The sequence below is a fragment of the Mizuhopecten yessoensis genome, unplaced genomic scaffold (genome assembly GCF_002113885.1).
Source record: "Mizuhopecten yessoensis strain PY_sf001 unplaced genomic scaffold, ASM211388v2 scaffold10087, whole genome shotgun sequence".
In the NCBI taxonomy this organism is placed as follows: Eukaryota; Metazoa; Mollusca; class Bivalvia; order Pectinida; family Pectinidae; genus Mizuhopecten; species Mizuhopecten yessoensis.
In genome coordinates this window covers 135,896-157,406 of record NW_018408372.1, presented here as the reverse complement: position 1 = coordinate 157,406, position 21,511 = coordinate 135,896, and the positions used below count along the sequence as shown (strand labels likewise).

At 39.9% G+C, this 21,511-nt stretch overlaps 1 protein-coding gene across 2 annotated transcripts in view; it reads left to right on the top strand.

Annotated features, from left to right (window-relative positions):
- Positions 1 to 21,511, top strand: part of LOC110459495 — a 40,091-nt gene that overhangs the window by 8,845 nt on the left and 9,735 nt on the right. For both annotated transcript variants that reach the window (XM_021511777.1, XM_021511778.1), the window contains exons 2-7: positions 13,383 to 13,933; positions 14,483 to 14,691; positions 15,923 to 16,088; positions 16,455 to 16,681; positions 17,282 to 17,463; positions 17,816 to 17,912. In XM_021511777.1, coding sequence (XP_021367452.1) covers positions 13,393 to 13,933; positions 14,483 to 14,691; positions 15,923 to 16,088; positions 16,455 to 16,681; positions 17,282 to 17,463; positions 17,816 to 17,912 — 1,422 coding nt within the window. In that variant the 5' untranslated portion in view covers positions 13,383 to 13,392. The remainder of the gene's footprint in view (positions 1 to 13,382; positions 13,934 to 14,482; positions 14,692 to 15,922; positions 16,089 to 16,454; positions 16,682 to 17,281; positions 17,464 to 17,815; positions 17,913 to 21,511) is intronic.

Below are 21,511 nucleotides of genomic sequence, written 5' to 3'. Positions count from 1 at the left end.
CACCCGTCCTCATATGGTTACTGGCTGTTGTGTCTCCCTAGGCACCCGTCCTCATTTGATCCTGGCTGTTGTGTCTCCCTAGGCACCCGCCCTCATATGTTCCTGGCTGTTGTGTCTCCCTAGGCACCCGTCCACATATGGTCGCTGGCTGTTGTGTCTCCCGAGGCACTCGTCCTCATACGGTCGCTGGCTGTTGTGTCTCCCTAGGCACTCCTCCTCATTTGATCCTGGCTGTTATGTCTCCCTAGGCACCCGTCCTCATATGGTCGCTGATTGTTGTGTTTCCCTAGGCACCCGTCCTCATATGGTCGCTGGCTGTTGTGTCTCCCTAGGCACTCGTCCTCATTTGATCCTGGTTGTTGTGTCTCCCTAGATATCCGTCCACATATGGTCGCTGGTTGTGTGTCTCTCTAGGCACCCGTTCTCATATGGTCGCTAGCTGTTGTCTCTCCCTAGGCGCTCGTCCTCATATGGTCGCTGGCTATATAACTAGGACGTTAAATCTCGAACCAACAAATAAGCTTTATTTGTTTTTTTTTTATTCTTGATTTGTAGTTTTCGTAACGGCACCTTTAGCACACATAAATGACTTGCCAATAAGTCCTTCAAACTCGGAGTTGTTCTTTTCTGCTAAACGTTCAAGAACAATTACGGTTAAGCGCAATGACTGGTTAACCCATTGCCAGTGCACTTACAATCCTATGTTACAGTTATTACATGCGTGGAGGCATGTCCATGGATGACTTTAGTGTTTAATTGAGTCCACATCCTATAACTAGAACCAAACCAAACAATTCTTAACAACAAGGTTTTGTATTAAGCCTACTATGGTGGTAGTCGGTAACCGTTTACATCACACTGTCCTGTATTACTTTATCATATATTACTATAGGGGTACTGTAGATGGTGATATGGGCCTTAGTAATGACTTAGTTGGTGCTGTTGGCCCACTTGCTGTAGTAATTGGTGATAATGGCCATATTGATACAGAGGTTAGTGCTATATGTTGAAGTAACAAAACTGTCCGCTGTCATTACCATGACTTCTCTTGTCTGGAAATGCACTTGTCGCAGATTCTAATATTATCGAGTCACAGACAAGAAATGTTGTGTGTTGTAACACTCGACAAGACGCTTAGGAAACTTTGGTATGATGTTAATGCGATAATATATATGGAGAACACCTACGTTCTTACTACAAGATTGCCCTTCTACCACTGACATACGACGTTTATACAGAACATCTTGTGACAAGACTCGATTATTCCCTTGACTAACCATGTGTACCGCTGATACTTGTAATCAACGTTATCCCAGACTTCACTAAATAAATGATGATTCTCGGACCAGTCGAGTCCCAGTTGACGACACATCAGAAAATGAAAATATGTCCGATATACGAAGTCTTCTATTGGTTCGTTTGTTCGCTTTGTGTTACCATCGTATTATCAGTATATAACTGATGCTCTCATTTTATCAACATAGTAATACTTTTCTCTGCATGATACATGTACATCTAGTGTTTGTCTTGTTTGGAAAGCATATACTGGTTAAGCACAAGGCGTGTAGTCGAGTTTCCTTTTCTTTCTAAATAATAATATTGTAGGTCTTGTTTGGAAAGCATATAATGGTTAATCACAGGACGTGTAGATGAGGTTTTATTTTTCTAAATAATAATATTTTAGGACTTGTTTGGAAAGCATATACTGGTTAAGCACAATGCGTGTAGTCGAGTTTCCTTTTCTTTCTAAATAATAATATTGTAGGTCTTGTTTGGAAGGAATATAATGGTTATTCACAAGTCGTGTAGACGAGGTTTTATTTTTCTAAATAATAATATATTAGGTCTTGTTTGGAAAGAATATAATGGTTATTCACAAGATGTGTTGACGAGGTTTTATTTTTCTAAATAATAATATATTAGGTCTTGTTTGGAAAGAATATAATGGTTATTCACAAGACGTGTTGACGAGGTTTTATTTTTCTAAATAATAATATTTTAGGTCTTGTTTGGAAAGAATATAATGGTTATTCACAAGACGTGTAGACGAGGTTTTATTTTTCTAAATAAAAATATATTAGGTCTTGTTTGGAAAGCATAAAATGGTAAAGCACACGACGTTAAGTTTTATTTATTTTTATTTATTTCTTCGTCTTCCCGCGTTTTTTTATTACTACTGTTATATAAAACGACTTATCAAACACTTATTCCTTGTTACTTATTTATTCGTTAGTAAATATGACGTTACCTTTGTTATATAAGATGGGTTTTGGTGTATTTATTATTTTGAAATATTGTTCGTTCTTAAGATAACTTTACCACTGTTATAACATATATACTTACTGAAGTTAAAGATTTATTAGTAAGTTGCTAATTAGTCGTTTAATTATCATTCGGTGAAAAGTGATTTTCTGCATGTATATTTTGTGTCATCCTGATGGTATTCAAACTATTTTCAATATATGAATATAATTACCTCTATTCATTAACTAGTTTTGAGAACAGCATCGCTCAAAATCTCTTGTATTGATTCTAGCTTAACTTGAGTCGTATTTGATGGAATGACACTCGAAACATAACTTGTTTGTTGATATATAATAATGGTATTTGTATGTATGTGCAATAAGGATTTGTTTTACTAGGATTCGCGTGCGTTAACATTCCAGTATGACACCGTCTCCTGCGTTTGAACCCGATCAATACCGTACATGGAGAATAGCATTCAGCAACGTCCTTATCCCATATGTATATCCCTAACACAGCACGCGGAGGGTCGCTCAGGCATACACCATACTGCAGTATTATCAAGTTAAGTGACTACCGACGTAATGCAATTTCTAAAACCTGATTACTCCTCGACAATCTAATTAAGATTGTAAAAAGTAACAATAGCATGTAATTTAACTCCTGCTTGTGATTAATAAAATAGGTACGCTAATGAGAATGTGACAGTGCTAATGTTACCCCGGGAGTATCATCGTGACTAGTACCCAAGGGAACTTGTAATGGTTGCTAAAACGAAGTTTATCATCATTCCATAATAACATAGGCTGCTTTATTTATCTGGTAAATTATTATTTAATGCGATCCCACTGGACACCTTCGCCTAAGTAACACCATGTAATTCAGCAATCGACGTATCTCGACCGAGGAAGTATCAGATTCCGAATACTATAAGGCTCACACTGGGATTAGAAAAGGCATTGTCGGGGACCTGAGAATCGATTTGAAGTATTATGTATATGGAAACGAGGTTCTATTATATTGGAAAGTTGTTCTCGGAGAAATGTCGCCTATATGTCACACATACCAGTGCTATTTCCAACCTCTACCTTCTACAGGTTTATAGAAATGGAACATTTCATTGGGCCACAAGCTGACGTGCTGGATCGGGATCGGGATCTGCAGTGCCCTCTGTTGAAGTAGCGTTGAAAAAGGCCAAATTAAATCCGCAGTGCCAGTAATAGGAATGTTTATATTTTCCTTTTCTCTCTTATTTTCCATTATTTACTACAGTGTTGTTCTGCTTGACCTTGTTGTGTTGGTGGACTGATAAGACTTTATCATATCATTGACAATTTACCACTAAAACAACATTTCCTACACAGAAGACAATCAAATCCCTTATATGTGTATATAGGAGACAGTAAATGTTGCGACATGGGCAGTAGATCAGTTTGGAAACTTATCCAACATTTCCTACACAGAATACAATCAAATCCTTTAAATGTGTGTATTGGGGACAATAAATGTTGCGACACCCAACATTCCTTACGCAGAAGACAATAAAATTCCTTATATTTATTTAAAGGGGACCCACAGTAACCACCTGTTATGAAAACAGGAAGTTGGTTAAAATATAACTATATTTTTTTCCGAACCTGCGGGGGAAGGACGTTTCGGATATTTTCGCAAAACAAAAATGGACAAAATGAAGAAATTGCAAGGAACCATTATATATGTACCTTAACAACAGGGGCGAACGGTTTCGTAATTAGTGTGATTATGGTATCGCTTAAGGTACGGTCAATGTTTAAAGTTGAGGTTTCGTGTTTACCAAGAAAGAGGAACGTTGTACACACACATGTACAGTGTAACTAAGACAACGCTCGTTCATCCTTTAATCGATAAAATCAGTTGTTGGTTTACACCGTACTTTGATTACAGCAAAAATAAAACAAGACAATGCATCGTACAGATATGGAGGCAGTGTGTCTGGGACACTTATAAACGGCTCTAAGTATTTGTTTCGGCTCATGTGAACAAAATTGCATGGTTTCTTGCCTGATCCAGGGTTGCTTGTAGGATGTAATCAATACCAATACGTAGTTCTGCCGAGCGAAACACGCCGTCTCAGCTGTTTTATCGGTGAAGGGGAAATATTTTTAAGTCTCCCATCAAGAGATCTTTGGTGACATTAACATGCCCACTAGAGCACTATGGATGTCGTGTCTGGTGTTGCCAATGTTCACGTCGTATCTTGTATACCATAAGCCTATATTTCTCAGTTAAAGCTTATCTAGGGTCCGTTCACGGAGAGTTGAGGACAGAGCAGGGAGTATATCTGATATAGCCAACCCACGTACGCTTGCTTCACGCCGGATAATTAAAAATTAATTGAAGTCCTAGTCCTCTGAGGTTCTCTTAGTACATGGTATGCTAGTTTCTTGTTTGAATGATTGTCCATGTTGTGATGTTTTTAAAGAGAGTGTTTTAACAGAATTTCATAACGTTAAAACGGAAAATGATTTCTTTCACTCCTCAAAGCACTCATTGTATTTACCGTATAACGTTGGCGTCTGTAACACTCGTGTGAGGTTGACAGATATCTCTACCTAATGGTACAATTTCGGAAGTTTAGTACAAGGCTTTGCCGAGTGCTAAACTTCAAAAATGTTATCCTGAGGTTAAAGTGTTTGATTATTTTCCCCCACGCATTCCCACCGTAGTTATATTAAGGACCAATACAATTTGTGACAAATTCGATTGCATTACAAGTGTTACACAACATAAAATGAAGACGCGATGGAAACATATTTAGACTGATAGCGCGTGCGAGTTGTCTTGATTTACCTGATTTACCTGGGCCTCAGTCTGTTTTAAGCATTTGTTGCTTGTTGACCACCTGTTTCATTTCCACAATTTAATTCTGTCACTGATTGCGCATGCGTGGAAAATGTACTATTATCATGTTCAAGGAATGTCAAGATAGGTTTTTCTCCCCATCAGTCGAAGACATCCGGTCAGGTTAAGATTTGTTTACCACTTTTAATTGAGTTGAGAGGAAAATTAATCATTTTCCACTTTGGGGCGTAATACATGTCTGGCTTGGCTAAAGGGCAAGGTACTTTAGACTTTGATCTGTCTTACCCCCACAGTGAGGAAAGACTGTGGCAAAAACAGGGTGTACATGTGAAGTATGGGAAAATTTGTTTTCGTCGACGTCACTAACTTGTGACGGTATAGTTTAGTACACGTATTGGAATTGAAAGACACCCATATTGTCTTAACCGCTCACCTGCTTCTTTTTTATCTGAAGTAGACAGGATGTTGAAATGTTTCGGGTGGGATCAGCTATTGTTTGTACGTACTGAGTACCCCTAGCCCACACGTCGTTTAATGTCCTGGGCCGTTGACAGGACGTTAAACCCTGAACAACCAACCCGTAGCCGATTCATGATCCGTGCTTTTCTTAGAGCAATTTCCGTCAACCATGCTGATGGTTCAGTCACATAACGGTCATATCTGTTCCGAACTTTATCTCCTGTATCTTATGTGACTAATGATATAACTACAAGACGTGTGGACACGTGTCTGATGGGACAATTTTAAGACTTGATCACGGACCTAACAATACCATGCCATATTGATGACATTTGATCGTGTATCTTAAACATTTACATGTACATTTTTATACCATGTGTGATCATGTCTTTTATGAGATAACTACATCTATATTACGTGTGATCACGTGTCTGATGGTAAAACCGTATGACGTGTGATCACGTGTCTGATGGAACATCAACATGACGTGTGATCACGTGTCTGATAGAACATCAACATAACGTTTGATCACATGTCTTATGGAAGAACCAAGTGACGTGTGGTCACGTGTCTTATGTGTCATTTCGTCTTGTGTGATATCTATGTAAGAATTAGTTTATAGGACGTGTCTTACCAGACGACTAGACGAAACATATTTTATTTAGCAGCTCTATTACATGATCACTGTAGTGTTCTATAAGCTAACCATTGTCGCGTACCGACGATCATTACTCGGCATCTATTTGATCAGACAACATGTGTTTTAATGTGTGTTAAACTGAAAACAGTACTCAAACGATCTCTGACAATATTTAACCTTATTACTGTGTAAACAACATTTCTTGTGCAATGATGGTTTTTTTAGTTTACTTTTTATAATGTATCACATGTTCGTGAAGATAAAATCACGTGCTTTTCCTGTATGATTATTTCTAATTCATTTTACAAAATTTTTCGTTTTAGCTTTCTAAGCAACTAGATGACACTTGTGATACATAATCTGCAAATAAATCTGTTTATAATCAGTTTGTACAGGCTGGTGTCATAAAATATATTAACAATCCCATATATGGACGTAGATCGATGTTATATAGAAAGATAACCCCGCGCTCTCTTGTATCTGGGTCAACAAGAGTGATTAATATAAGTTTATATTTTTGTATCGTATAAAAATAAAAACGAACTTTATATTTTAAATCCAGTGAAGTATACCGCTCTTCGACGATCAATTAAAAAGTATTCACAGAGGAAGGATATGATCTGGTTCTTTATACCCAACAACAAGTCTGGTCTCGAGAAGCCTCGGTCTCGACCCTTCATACCTGGTGTGTCGCCATCAATCGCATGGAGATTTACTCAGCAGGGATAGAATGTGGCTTGTAATTGATATAATGATTCGATACATGTCTGTGTAGTAATCAGTTCCAAGGTAAAACAATCAATGGTCAACAGCCGCAGACTGCTTGGTGTCGTGACGTCATCATTGATTCACCCGGTGGTCAGTGTTTATTGGATTAGGGACGATAGCCATAAATGAATCGACCATAAATGTATGAATTAAACACATCGCTCGAGGAAATTGCAAGCAATCGATATCGATTTAATAATGTATGACAATACTTATATATGTAATCAAGCAACCAAACTGATAAGTACCTAAACAGATTTTAATATAACCAATTGTCCCCTGGGTTTTGATCAGATCCTGAAAGTTTTTGCATCTACTTTTAGGCGAGAAGTCGCAAAAATAATATAGCAAGGCCAAACATAAATTTCATGCCAAAAAAGTGAATGTGGAAAACAAATATCCTGGATCTGAACTCAGATTCAGTAATATGTTTTACATATTGCAAGAGTCGAAAGGCTTCTTTCCATCAGTATAATACAAAATACACGAAAGAGTAACCCGAAAATGTCACGTGGATTAAATATTTAAGTAGATGGAGAGATTCAGAGAGTGGCGGCTCGACCCTAACAAGATGTCAACGCTTTCTTCTACAACTTAGAGCGGTAGCGGTTCAGGGACGACCTTTCCACTACACATGTGTCTGAACTGTCACAAACAATATGACATATCACGTAGACTCGATTGTCAGGGAGTAATCACGAAATTACAAAAAGTAGTAGTGGGTAATAGTCTAGTAGTGGGTAGTAGTCTAGTAGTGGGTAGTAGTCTCGTAGTCTAGTAGTGGGTAGTAGTCTAATAGTGTGTAGTAGTCTCGTAGTCTAGTAGTGGGTAGTAGTCTAGTACATAATGTAGCGTGTAGTAGTTTCGTAGTCTAGTAGTGGGTAGAAGTCTAGTAGTGGGTAGTAGTCTAGTAGTAGGTAGTAGTTTAGTAGTGGGTAGTAGTCTAGTACATATTTCGTAGTCTAGTAGTCTCGTAGTCTAGTAGTGGGTAGATGTCTAGTAGTGGGTAGTAGTCTAGTAGTGGGGAGTAGTCTAGTAGTAGGTAGTAGTTTAGTAGTGGGTAGTAGTCTAGTACATAATGTAGCGTGTAGTAGTATCGTAGTCTAGTAGTGGGAAGTAGTCTAGTAGTGGGCAGTAATATAGTACATAATATAGTGTGTAGTAGTCTCGTAGTCTAGTAGTGGGTAGTAGTCTAGTAGTGGGTAGTAGTCTAGTACATAATGTAGCGTGTAGTAGTCTCGTAGTCTAGTAGTGGGTAGTAGTCTAGCAGTGGATACTAGTCTAGTATATAATGTAGTGTGTAGTAGTCTCGTAGTCAAGTAGTGGTAACAGTCTAGTAGTGGGTAGTAGTCTAGTACATAATGTAGCGTGTAGTAGTCTCGTAGTCTAGTAGTGGGTCGTAGTCTAGTAGTGTGTAGTAGTCTAGTAGTGGGCAGTAGTCTAGTACATAATGTAGCGTGTAGTAATCTCGTAGTCTAGTAGTGGGTAGTAGTCTAGTAATGGGTAGTAGTCTAGTACATAATGTAGAGTGTAGTAGTCTCGTAGTCTAGTAGTGGGTAGAGGTCTAGTAGTGGGTAGTAGTCTAGTAGTGGGTAGTAGTCTAGCAGTGGATACTAGTCTAGTATATAATGTGGTGTGTGGTAGTCTCGTAGGCTAGTAGTGGGTAGAAGTCTAGTAGTTGGTAGATGTCTAGTAGTGGGAAGAAGTCTAGTAGTGGGTAGAAGTCTAGTAGTGGGTAGTAGTCTAGTAAATAATGTAGCGTGTAGTAGTCTCGTAGTCTAGTAGTGGGTAGAAGTCTAGTAGTTGGTAGATGTCTAGTAGTGGGTAGTAGTCTAGTAGTGGGTAGAAGTCTAGTAGTGGGCAGTAATATAGTACATAATGTAGTGTGTAGTAGTCTCGTAGTCTAGTAGTGGGTAGTAGTCTAGTACATAATGTAGTTTGTAGTAGTCTCGTAATCTAGTAGTGGGCAGAAGTCTAGTAGAGGGTAGTAGTCTAGTACATAATGTAGTTTGTAGTAGTCTCGTAATCTAGTAGTGGGTAGTAGTCTAGAAGTGGGTAGTAGTCTAGTACATAATGTAGGGTGTAGTAATCTCGCAGACTAGTAGTGGGTAGTAGTCTAGTAGTAGGTAGTAGTCTAGTAGTGGATACTAGTCTAGTATATAATGTGGTGTGTGGTAGTCTCGTAGGCTAGTAGTGGGTAGAAGTCTAGTAGTTGGTAGATGTCTAGTAGTGGGTAGTAGTCTAGTACATAATGTAGTGTGTAGTAATCTCGTAGTCTAGTAGTGGGTAGTAGTCTAGTAGTGGGTAGTAGTCTAGTACATAATGTAGGGTGTAGTAATCTCGTAGACTAGTAGTGGGTAGTAGTCTAGTAGTGGGTAGTAGTCTAGTACATTATGTAGTGTGTAGTAGTCTCGTAGTTTCGTAAAATAGAAATTGCGTAGATATTCTAAATTCACTGTAATACTACCACAGCGCGGTACGTGTACACTGTTACTTGATTTAATGATGTTTTAGCTGTCTCATGGGTAATCGAACACAGGTTAGCATCCGGGTCTTGTTGAGGGTGTGACGTCATCACACGTTACTTCCAGATTAGTACGTGTAGCACTTAATGCTAATGCAAGGGTTAAAATCCTTTTATCGGTACAAATGTTCATTAATCAGATATCACTACCGATATGTTTCCGAACCAATCTTTTATTGAAATACGATTTAGATAATTGCATTTAAGTGTATATAATTTATTTAAATGCTAGATTACCGATTGTACAAATGTATATAGACATTTGTTCTCCCTCTTGGCTAAGAATGGATATGCGGTTGTCATGGCCCCGCCTCTGTACCACACTATAACATAGAATCCCATGAAATCAAATTCATTTCATTCTTTATAGGTATTTGCTTACTTCCATCCATCAAGGAAGGCATCCATGTTCTGTGTCGCAGCGTCGGTGTTTTAATGTACATTTGAAACGTTAAAAATGGAATTCGGCTTCATTGACAAGATAGATTTTTGTGATTTTGTTCACCGGAACAAGAATTCTGGTTTGAGCATAGAATCTTCATTTGAGTAAGATAATGGTTTGATGAATACGGGCCCAGGAATTTCGAATTAGTAACATACAAACGGAAATATTTCAAATTGTCTTTATGTTTTTTCTATACACAGTACATATGTTTATAGATTAGAAATGCCCTCGGTAATGATGATCTTATGGTCTTGTGATATATCTTCGAACCGGTTCATTATAACTGAATTACTAATACTTGCACTGTTCACGTGGTAGATTGTGATTACCTTTCATTGAGACTGTACTCTCTTTGTTAAGGGTCCTTGTCTCACTGCACTTCCGTTGACCAGGTAACTCAACCGGTTAGAGCATAGTGTAATGATTTGAAGTACATGGTTCGAATCCCGGTCCAGCCTCGCAGCATTTTTACACTCAGAACACTATCTTTTATCAATTTATCTTTATTCTTATCCATAATATTCCCACAGAAATGAGTGATGAAAGCTGTTTGGTGTCAGTGACGAAAACAATAGTTTCCAATGCGTAGTTGCTGTCTTTAGAAATGATACGGGGATCCTTATGTATGTTGTTATATTACATAAGATTTTTAAGGACATTCCTCCGTGTGTGCTATGTAAGCGTGCATGTATGCATGTGTGCCGGAGACGGTATTCTTGTTTAGTGGAAGTGGACTGGGTCGATCGTCGGCGACCAAATAGCTCAATTGGTAGAGCGTCCGTTTAGAGTTCGGAAGGATACGGGTTCGAAGCCCGGCCTGGCCGTGTATTTGACCTCTCCTGTTACAGTGGTGCCTTTGACCAACCCTTGTTTCGAGCATTTGGTGTATGCTTGGCAGGGGGATACCCGATCCTGGGTTGTAGATAGCTGTGTCTTTGGGGGCGAAGACTTAGAAAAGGGAGGGAGGAATGTAGCGGCACTGGACTGGGTCGATCGTCGGCGACCAGAAAGCTCAATTGGTAGAGCGTCCGTCTAGAGTTCGGAAGGTCCCAGGTTCGAACCCCGGTCTGGCCGTGCATTTTTCCTCTCCTGTTACACATGCATGAATAATTCTAATATTTGATCGTTATTGATGTCAAATAATCTCTTACATATCACACGACACACACGAGTAACCTAAATATCAATATAAACTTTATTTATTTTACAACAATTATGAAACAAGTTATTTCAACTTATATTAATCACTCTTGTTGGCCCGGTTGTTAGCGCGTGGGTGTCTTATTATGGGAGGAAACCGGAGTACCCGGAGAAAACCCACGTGGTCGGGTGGTCGGGCAGGTGACCCCAACCTGTTCACGTCCGATCGGGGAATCGAACCCCGGCCGCCTTGGTGAAAGGCAAGTGCGCTATCCACTGCACCACCCGACCACCCGATTTATTAATAAATATTTTTTATTTATTTTTTAGTAATTTGAAATGATCAGTTGAATGTTAACACAGACATTTCCATTTTCTTTGTCAACCTTTGTATTTTCATATCGTCACCGAATAAATTATTATTATGACGTCATACCAATGATGACACCAATCTGGCCCTATGCTATCAATCAACTCAATGATGGTAATTTGAAATCTGGACAGGTGGCTATATTTTGTTAATATCTTGTGTAGCTAATGTAAATTATGAATACCCGTTATGGACCTAAACAGTATAGCGATGTAAATATGAAGATATATTGACCCCCATTGAGTAGGACATATTGTTTATCTATATTGCATTGCTGTTGTGTTGTTTCGTTATTGAAATCAAGTGTCGGGGAACATAATTCATTGACGATAACGACAAAGGTAATGTTGATATCGACAATGATAACGACAAAGGTAATGTTGATATAGACAATGATAACGACGATGGTTGTCACCATGTGTTTGTAGTCTCGTTCAACCAGACGCTTGGTCACTTGTAATTCAGCGTAGATGGTGCAGACAACAAGAGTCTGTTTGTACGAGACTACGAGTGTTGGTTGTTATAGGCTAACACTTGATAGCGTCAGGATTATTTAGGCACCATATCCCGTAGGAGCTCCGTTCGTGTCTACACAGTTAACGTGACAGATTATCGGCGTGGGCGGAAAATCAATGCACATTTGATGTCAAATTACGGAAGCAGTTTCTCTTCCCACGTTTGGAATCACAGAGCGATCGTTTCTGATTTTAAATGAAGAGGTTTTTTTTTGCTTAAAGCGTAATTTCTCCTCAAAAAAAAAACAAGCATATACTGCTCAGATTTGTTATTTTCAATTCCTGCAGTAATAACGAACCTCGAATTGCATATATGCTCGTTAAATCCCAGTTATCCCTGCCAGTTGTGAAGGGAAAATCAAATCGCACAAACGTGTACGTGATGACCTACAGTCCAACTAGTTTTTACATCAAGATTCGGGAGAGAGAAGCATAATAGCTGACGTTTTGAAACCTGTTATACGTGACGTCATTGCATTGACATTATGGTCTGAGGAATAGCTACTACTAACTACCAACTGGCAGCTGGCTTATCCTCACAGATATTTACAATCATTCAACAAAATTCTTGTTATGGATGTTTAAAAACTGTTTTATGCACAACTACATCACCATGTCAAGTTATAAAAATGTTAAGACTTTTGGATTCCGAGGTAAGGGCCTCACAAGCCCCCAACCCCTAAACACGAACTATTTTTAGTAACAGTGACCTTTACCTTGACGACGGACGGCCACTGTGCTTACTATAGGGGATCCGATGCGAGCCTTAACGAGAAATACAAGTTAAGACAGGCAAAGCAAAATGAAGTCCAAACTGTCACAGATGAATACGTTATACACATTTCCGTCGCCAGTGTGCCATTAAACTGTTATTACGTGTCGCAATGACACCAGGACATAACTGGATTGCTCTCCTGTCTCTCCCTCACCTAGCGTATCTCCCTGATACTCGTTGATACGCGCTATCCCCCGACCGCAGTAGGTTGGTAACTAATCGAGGGTAGACACCCTCTAATTTATAAGAGGAGCATCAGAGACTTTGTTATCTATAAAATAATTATTGAACTGTACCAATATAAACGCTAACCTACATATTCAAAATATTGTACGTTACAGAGAAAGGGTTTAAGATATAATAACACAATGTCATCTACATATACAGAAGCTAAAATGTTATCAAGTAAAAACGATCATCAATATATCTATTAAAAATGTAGGCATTCTGAAGCTGAGTTTAAACATTTCAAACGTGTTTAACAAAAGTATTGTAACTTCATAACAATTATTTTCTGAAATTTTCTGTTTCTCTAGAAATTATGATGTCATGTTCATGTTTCTTCAAAACGTCAAAGCATATCGTTTCAAACGCCTGGTGTCTATTACGCTAAATAGCTTTTACGATTTGATATACAAATACAAACATACCTCTATTTTAGGTCAAGGTCAATGGAGGAAACTAAAGTAATATTTAGCAAGAAGGGCCTGAAACGGAACGGCTACACAATACACGATGACGTGGATAACAATTATCATGACGTAGATAACAATTATGAGGACTGGGAACGAGAGTACTACTCAGATGAAGATGACGTGTTCATGGAAGGGCCAAAGATGGACCGGGCGTCTGCGTCAAAACCACTCATGCATCCTCGACAAAGGCCAAAGGTCAAAAGCCGTACGCCGAACTGTCGATGTCGCAAACAGTTAAAAACGATAACGTGTTTCTTAGTTATTGTGTTATCTCTAGGGTCGCTAATGACATTGATAATATATCTATACAACAAACCTCCGGGTAAAACGAAAGACAAAGAGGGACCGGAAATAGAATCGCAATCTGCTGATATACCGGAAGTGGTTGGCTGTGATTCGTTTAGTGTGGAGGATGTTTGGGTAATGGGGTTTCCTAAGCTTATAACAGAGTCTGCCTTCCGCTTAGTGGATGTAAACCAGGACGGTATCCTTGACATCATCCTGGGATTCGGTACAGGTACGTCTACCTCTCTCTACTATTTGTTTTATTGGGGATAAACATGATATTTTACTGTTATTGCATTCCTCTATACAATGAAAATTGCAAAACGCAGTAAATATAAAATGCTACTGAAGTACTCTTAATTACTAAATACCAATAATTGATCAATCAAACAGGTTTTTATACTCAAAGAAATAGTTCTTCACAGTCGTGCACTGATTTTTGTATTATTTAACTCAAAAAGTCACAATTTGTTCTGCAATAAAATGTAATCAGTGTTTATATCAGATATATGGATTGCTTTGATTTCATAACAACCCCGACAGAAAAATGTTTAGTTTCAAAATTCTGAAATTATGTAGTTTGAAAATAACGACGTGTCTGGAGTTAATTTTGCGTACAATATTAGAACATAATGGTTTTGCCACTGACAGGACTATCATTGAGTTTTGTGTAAAATTAACAGGTACATGCATATATATATTTCTGTTCTCCGGGTATACTTTTTATTAAGATTATATGAGCTACGTGTAACCAATATACATGTTGTTTTGGTTTTTACAGGAGCCGATGGGTACTACCTTCCAGATATTGTCTGTGATATTTATTTTAACGGGACACATCCGTGTTTTGGCGGGTTGATGGCACTGGAAGGCGCCACTGGTAGGGAACTTTGGCGTCATTATTCTCCGCACGAGCTGTTTGGCGTGAATTGTAACGCGGATTTAAACCAAGATGGTGTCCTCGATTGTTTGGCCGGGGGCCGTGCCAATGTAAGTGCTCTACTGTCTGAAGTATCAAAATCCGTAAAGCCTTTATTTTCTTTGGCCAAATTATCCGTCCTACAGCCAGTGTAATCCATGCTGACATTTATACAGCCAACTGCCTTTGTCTTTACAGAAGTAACAATGACGAAACTGGTATGATTTTATGGGTATCTAAAACACTAGGTTGAGAGCAATTCAGGGTTCGGGCCCGTATTCACGAAACCGTTCTCATACTCAAGCATGGGTTCTGTGCTCAAAGCTACTTTCTTGTAACTCGTTAAAATCATGTTAAACGATCGAAATGTCAAATGTAAACATTGAACACAAAATTCGGCTTTAAGTCACTTTAAATGTTTTCAAGTAATTGACAAAATAAGATTATTTTTTATTAATCATCACAGAAAACAATAAATTCGGATCAAGTGCAAAATCCATATTTCAGCATAGGAGCGGTTTCAAGAGTACGGACCCTGGTAATAATTTCCTCGTACGTTTAATCATAATGTAAGCAGATTTTTTTTAATCATATATATATTTGTCACCCTTCTAATTTGTAACACTCTATCTGTTTGGATATCTTGCCGGGGTCTATATTTCTATAGACCCCGGCAGAGCAGGGTCTAAAAAAGCACGTGCGAAGGGAGATAACCCAAACTAAAATCTCTCTTCATAACAACAAAGATGGCGTCCGACACACACACAAGCGTTCGATGTGTGCCAATTCTTCTCAGGATGTAATAGCCTACTTAATTGACTGTAAATTCAACGAAACAGGCAATGAGGGGGCCTCTAGGTTGCTTATTACAAAGATGGTAGCGTATTGTCCGAAATATTGCCGAAAATGTGTCCGGTAGGGACTATTTTGGTAGCAGTCAAGTACAACTCAAACTCAAAAGTGACTTATAAATTTGCAGAAAAAACGTAATAAAAGATTGTCAGGGTGAAAATTCGTTATATGTAGGTGAGAAGGGGTCCACTGGCTCATATACCTCTTTGGTTTTCATAGACCACTCGCCTTCGTCTCGGGGTCTATAAAAACAGACGGGGTTAATGAGCCCGTAGACCCATCCTAACCCAGAGATAACTAATGATATCACTACTGACGTTTGTCTATGTCCCATATATATCACAATAACAAATTCGATGTACTTAATGAATTTCATAGTACGAAGGAAAGCAACATTCTTCATTATAGAAGGGAGATCACTCTCATTCGTGATGTTTTACTACCTGGCAGGCCTTCCAAGCTGTAAGTGGACGGGACGGCTCTCTGTTGTGGAACTTTGACTATGGTAAAGAGGAGATTATGAACCTGTATACACCTCAGATCATCCGGGACCTTGACGGAGACGGCACTGTCGATATCCTTACAATGCACGGGGGTGACCCGCTACAGGAACCAGGTCAGTGCGCATGTACAAATTTCCTACAACAACAAGGCTATCAATCAATTTCACGCAGAGTGAAGCTATATATCATCGACTTGTTAAAATGATTTTAAATAGTATGACTCGTGGCGGTGTAAAAAAAAACGCCACCAGCTTAATTAACATTAGTATTACTGATATATAGTCTTATACTCTTTTACAATGTGATATACGTACATGTAATACGAAAAAATGTATTGGATGCCTTTTCGTTTTTCATCCCTATATATCTCGCTTTAAATATTATTTGTGATCGAACTGTTTTACTCACTTGGAATACAAATGGAATGAACACTTTGTAATATAACAGAAACTTCGAACTGTTATATATAACTCTTACAGGAAGCAAGTACAGACTATCAGCACGGATTATATTATTTAGCGGAAGGACGGGGCAAATAATAAAGAAAATTGGCGTACCTGATTACCGGGAGTCGTATTATTCGCCACAGCTTTACACGATGACTGACGGCACAGATATCGTTTTATACGGGACTGGGGGCGAGACACATCCAGGTAGTCTGTGGAGCATCACGCTGGATAACCTGTACCGCGGGGAAATACAAAATGTGAGCATTAATCTTCATTACTTGAGGTTATGTCATCACATGTTTACCTTTGTACAAATGTGGTTATCCAGGTCAATACCTCCGTACATGTAAACAAACCTGTGTATTCGGTCTTTATAAGGTGTATCCGGTCAGTAGAGATATATCTGTATTCTATAGCCGACCAATGCCCGTACCTTACAACATATCTCTCGTATTGAGAACCCTTACTTGGCTATTCATTATATAACAGGGAAATATTTCAACGTTAATTGTTTGTTTCTAACCACAATATATTTGTACTGACTCAATGTGAGTTTCTTGGGATCATCAGCTGATAGCAATGAACCAACTTATTACTGACATTTTATATTTAGATATGTCTATGGTAGATTAACTTTTTTGAATTAAATATATTAAACTTATTTATCCTTTTTACTAATTCTAAAAGCCAAAATGTTCTCTTTTTTAAATGCTTCTATTTACCGAGTCGATTTAAAAACTGATTACATTTCAACTTTCAAAAAATAGAATCGTTAACAAAAAAAACTTGTATGTACAATATTAAACTAGACATTCTAATACTCGGTCAATAACGTCACTTCCGTTTCCATACTGCAGTCACGACTAGTGTATACGGACGAGTATAAGGGGATCATGACGCCTCCAGTGTTACTAGACCTGACGGGAGATGGCGTGGACGATATCGTCATGGCAATGTTTAACTCCTCCGTGTTGGCGATAGATGGCGCCACATACAGCGTTCTCTGGAACAGAACCTTCCCGTGGTCAGAGTCTTACAAGTAAGGAATAGACACAACTAGATTTTCCATTAGCAGTAAACAAATGGTTCTCCATTCGTTTGCAAATTTATTGTTCGAAACAGAATCTGTTATTACCATTTTATACGGATTGCGATACCTTTGTTGAAGAGGTTTTAATATCAGGCAAAACATGTCGAGTCAATATTATTGGCATAACTTGAATATGTTCTGTTAGAACAAATATGACTGAATATTTCTTTGATAGAAAAGTGGATCTAGTCCTGTCTCCAGTTCATGGTGATTTACTTTTAATGTCTCACAAGTAACTTCTGGTATCGATATTTTTTTTATTTTGTGTATATAAATCCTAACCTGTCGTGTGTGTCCGTAGTACGCCAGCCCCAGGGTTCTACAACAATGATGACGTACCGGACTTCATGGTCAAGTACGCCCACGGACCTGGCTTCCCTATCTACTACCGGTCACAGGTACGTCACTTCCGTTTTCATTGGATTTCGGTTCCTCTGTAAGTAGGTTAAGGTTGGTTTGGGTCTTACTGATTTTGCTATTCTGCTACCACTAGCCCCCCCACCAATGGGTCGTGGGTTCGAGACCTACGTTGGGCAGTCGCCGGCCGAAAGTCGGTGGGTTTTCTCCAGGAACTCCGGCTTTCCTCCACCACCAAAATATGGCACGACCTTAAATGACCATAGCTGTTAATAGGACGTAAAACACAAACAAACCCAAACGTTACTGAGTAGTTAAACGTCCCATTTACAGCAAAGGACATGAAAGGACGTACAATGTACAACAATGTTTGTGGTGTATAAAGCAGGGTTTTTTGGTGTATTTGTGTTGATAGTCACCAAATTCGGTAATAAGTTAACATTTCTTATAAAAATGTTCGTTACATTCACCAACTTAACTACATCTCTTGTAGGTACATATACATGTATGTTATTACTGTAGATTGCTTGTGTTTCCGAACGGCACTACAAGACTCTTCCCGTATATGTGATTTACACATATATAGTAGCACTAGATACGTCTAAAACTCATATGTATGACTAAATGGGACTCTGTTCCGTTTACTTTAAATATGTTTATTCAGCAATGAATACGGTCTGAAAAGACACACAAAGTAGTGGTAAATTGCACAATGATAATTAGCATGAATTACGTATAGAAACTAATCATAACATACAATCCTCTATCTCTCCCAAGTCTTTGGTACACGTAAGTAATAGGGTCACTCGTATTAGTCCTATGAACAAAGACTGATGTGAAATATGAGAATTATTAAGAAATGTCCGACTAATTGTCCTAAAATAAACAAAATGAAGCACTGAGTCTCCGTGAAAAGTTGCACAACAGATATAACACTTAGGAAATGTTCCAAGTAGAAACAAGTCAATTGTTATTTGGACATTTTATAATCTGAATGCCAAGCTGGTTTCTTTGTGGCACGACCAGAAGTCCGGATCGGTGCAGGGGACGGAACTACTGCTTGTGGCGTATGTGTCGAGATAGGTGGCATCGTTGCCGGGGGTGTGGTGATTTTGCTCACTGGGGTTGCAGGAGAATCAAACGCTAGATGACGTCGACTGAAGATGTCTCGAATACCAAATGGTGGTGAAGGGTGATCAACATCAGATGATGAACGAGGCGAACGTTGTATGGTTCTAGTAGTCAACGGAGTGGATGGTGGAGGACTCGTATCCTTACGGGGAGGGTTGCTCTCTTCACCGACGACGGTGTCTGGGGCGTTAGAAGTAGGAGACGTCGTACGATGGGAGAGTCCAATTTGATTGTCAATTGTGTAGCGCGCTGGTGGTGTAACGACTGGGATATACTTCCTTAGGAATTTCCTGTTGCGTAAGGTAACACGGCCAGATCCGTCAACCCGAACTACATATTGATCAAACTGGCGAACTTCGGTAATGATTCCAGTCTTGTCCCATTTAAGGGGGTGAGGACCAACTTGATTTTGGATGCGTACATGATCTCCAACTGCAAGAGGTGAGAGGCGTTTGGTGTGTTCAGACCAACGTTCACTTTCTCGCATGTGACGATTCCGTAAAGCCTCCTCGCGAGCTGCTAAAGTCTCCAGCCAAGTGTTGTGTGGAATGTACCGACCGGGTGGTATAGGAATAAAGTCTCGTATAGGACGACCGAACACGCACATAGCAGGGGATAGTTTTGTGTCTCTGTCAGGTGTGTTACGATACTGGAGAATAGCGCGTTGGAATGCGTCGGTGTTTAAGTCGCCATTGGGACTGGTGTTGCCAGTGATCAGACGCTTCACTGTTTTGACTCCCACTTCAGCACGGCAGTTACTATGGGGAAAAGCTACAGATGACAGTCTATGGTGAACGCCCCCAGTTCCTGAGAAAACGACGTGTGGTCGCAGAAGTGAACTCGGGTCCACCATCTGATGCTAGTTCATCAGGGATACCAAAAGAAACAAATGTCCTTCGGAGACAGTCTATTAAACCATTGGAACCATCAGAGGCTTTCTCCACCACCGGCCAGTTGGAATAACGATCAACTACCACTACATGTAGGTAATTACAGCCCATGTAGTGGCAGAAATCTGCACACACGCATTGGAATGGATAATCAGGAGTTATCAAAGGAGTCGGTGGTGCATTCGGGTTAGATGGAGCAATACGGTTGCAGTGGTTACAAGTTGCGCGTAGGGAGGCGATGGCAGGCGTGATACCAGGCCAGAAGATTGACGCGTCAGCTCTTGAAGTCATAGATGTCACCCCTTGATATGCCGAATGCAGGGAGGCAAGGGTTTCTTCCCGGAGTGATGGTGGAATGACTATTCTGTCTTTATAAAGTACTACACCATCAACCGTATGAAGGTCGTCGCGGAATGGGAAATATTCTTGCAGTGGCCTAGGCAGCTCGTGACGGGTTCCCGGTATACCGGCCTCTATCAGAGCGATTAACGCCAGCATGTTGTCATCGCTGGTAGTAGTGGTTCTAACGCGCTCCCAGGTGACGGATCGTAAATTGATCGCATCTAGTGTTGAAGAAGCTGATGCCACGACATGCTCCTCGACAAATGCTAGTCCTGATGAAGGCATGCGTAGACCACTCATTAGACCAAAGTGGGCGATGTCGACGGCAGAAAATGACAGTGCTGCAATGTCGTCCTCGAGCACAAGTTTCTCAGGCTCACCAATAGGATGTCGGGAGATACAATCCGCAGCACGATGTCGTATGCCAGGCACATGAAGCATTCGAAAGCGGTATCGTAGTGTTTTCTCCTTGAGGTTACGAAGTCTGTTGTTAGGAATGTTTTCCAGTGATCTATCGCCAAATAACTTCAACAATGGCTTATGATCAACAGCTATGATCAAGTTGTCGCACCCAAGAACGAAGTGGCGAGCTTTATCAAGGGCATCTGCTACTGCTAGGGCCTCGCCCTCAACCGGCGCGTAACGCGTCTCTGCCGCATGTGTGAACCGACTACCTACGAGTGTAACTTTCCAACCATCACGGCAGCATAGCAGGCTTTCATTAGCACAAGCGCAGTGTTTCTGTAGCAACCAAAATCCAATGCCAGTCTTTGACCAGTCTGTCGCAAGACACGTCAATTTACTTGGGTCGAAAATCCGTACACCCTGCTCAATCTCGTTGGCAATGACAATTTTAGATTCCTCAAAAAGTCGTTGGAGATATTCAGTCCACTGAAACGGTTGATCTGGTTTGAGCATCTGACGGAAAGGAAGCATATTCTCAGTCATACTGAAGGCATATGACACCTGATTGACTAGTCCAGACCATGACCGCACATCTGTGATGTTCCTGGGTGTCGGAAAATCCAGGATGGCGCGTAGGTATTTCTGTGAAGGTCGTACACTATCGTTGGTTATTTCAAACCCAGCGAATTCGAGTGTGTCCTCTGCAAATACAAATTTGTCAGGGTTCAGCGTTATACCGTTACGGCCGCATATGTCAAGCCACTGGACTGCCTGTAAGAAGCTTTCTTCAACAGTGTCTGACCATAGAAGAACATCGTCGACACATTTGGTTTTGTTGGGGATGTCCAAAACAAGCTCGTCATAGCGCCTGG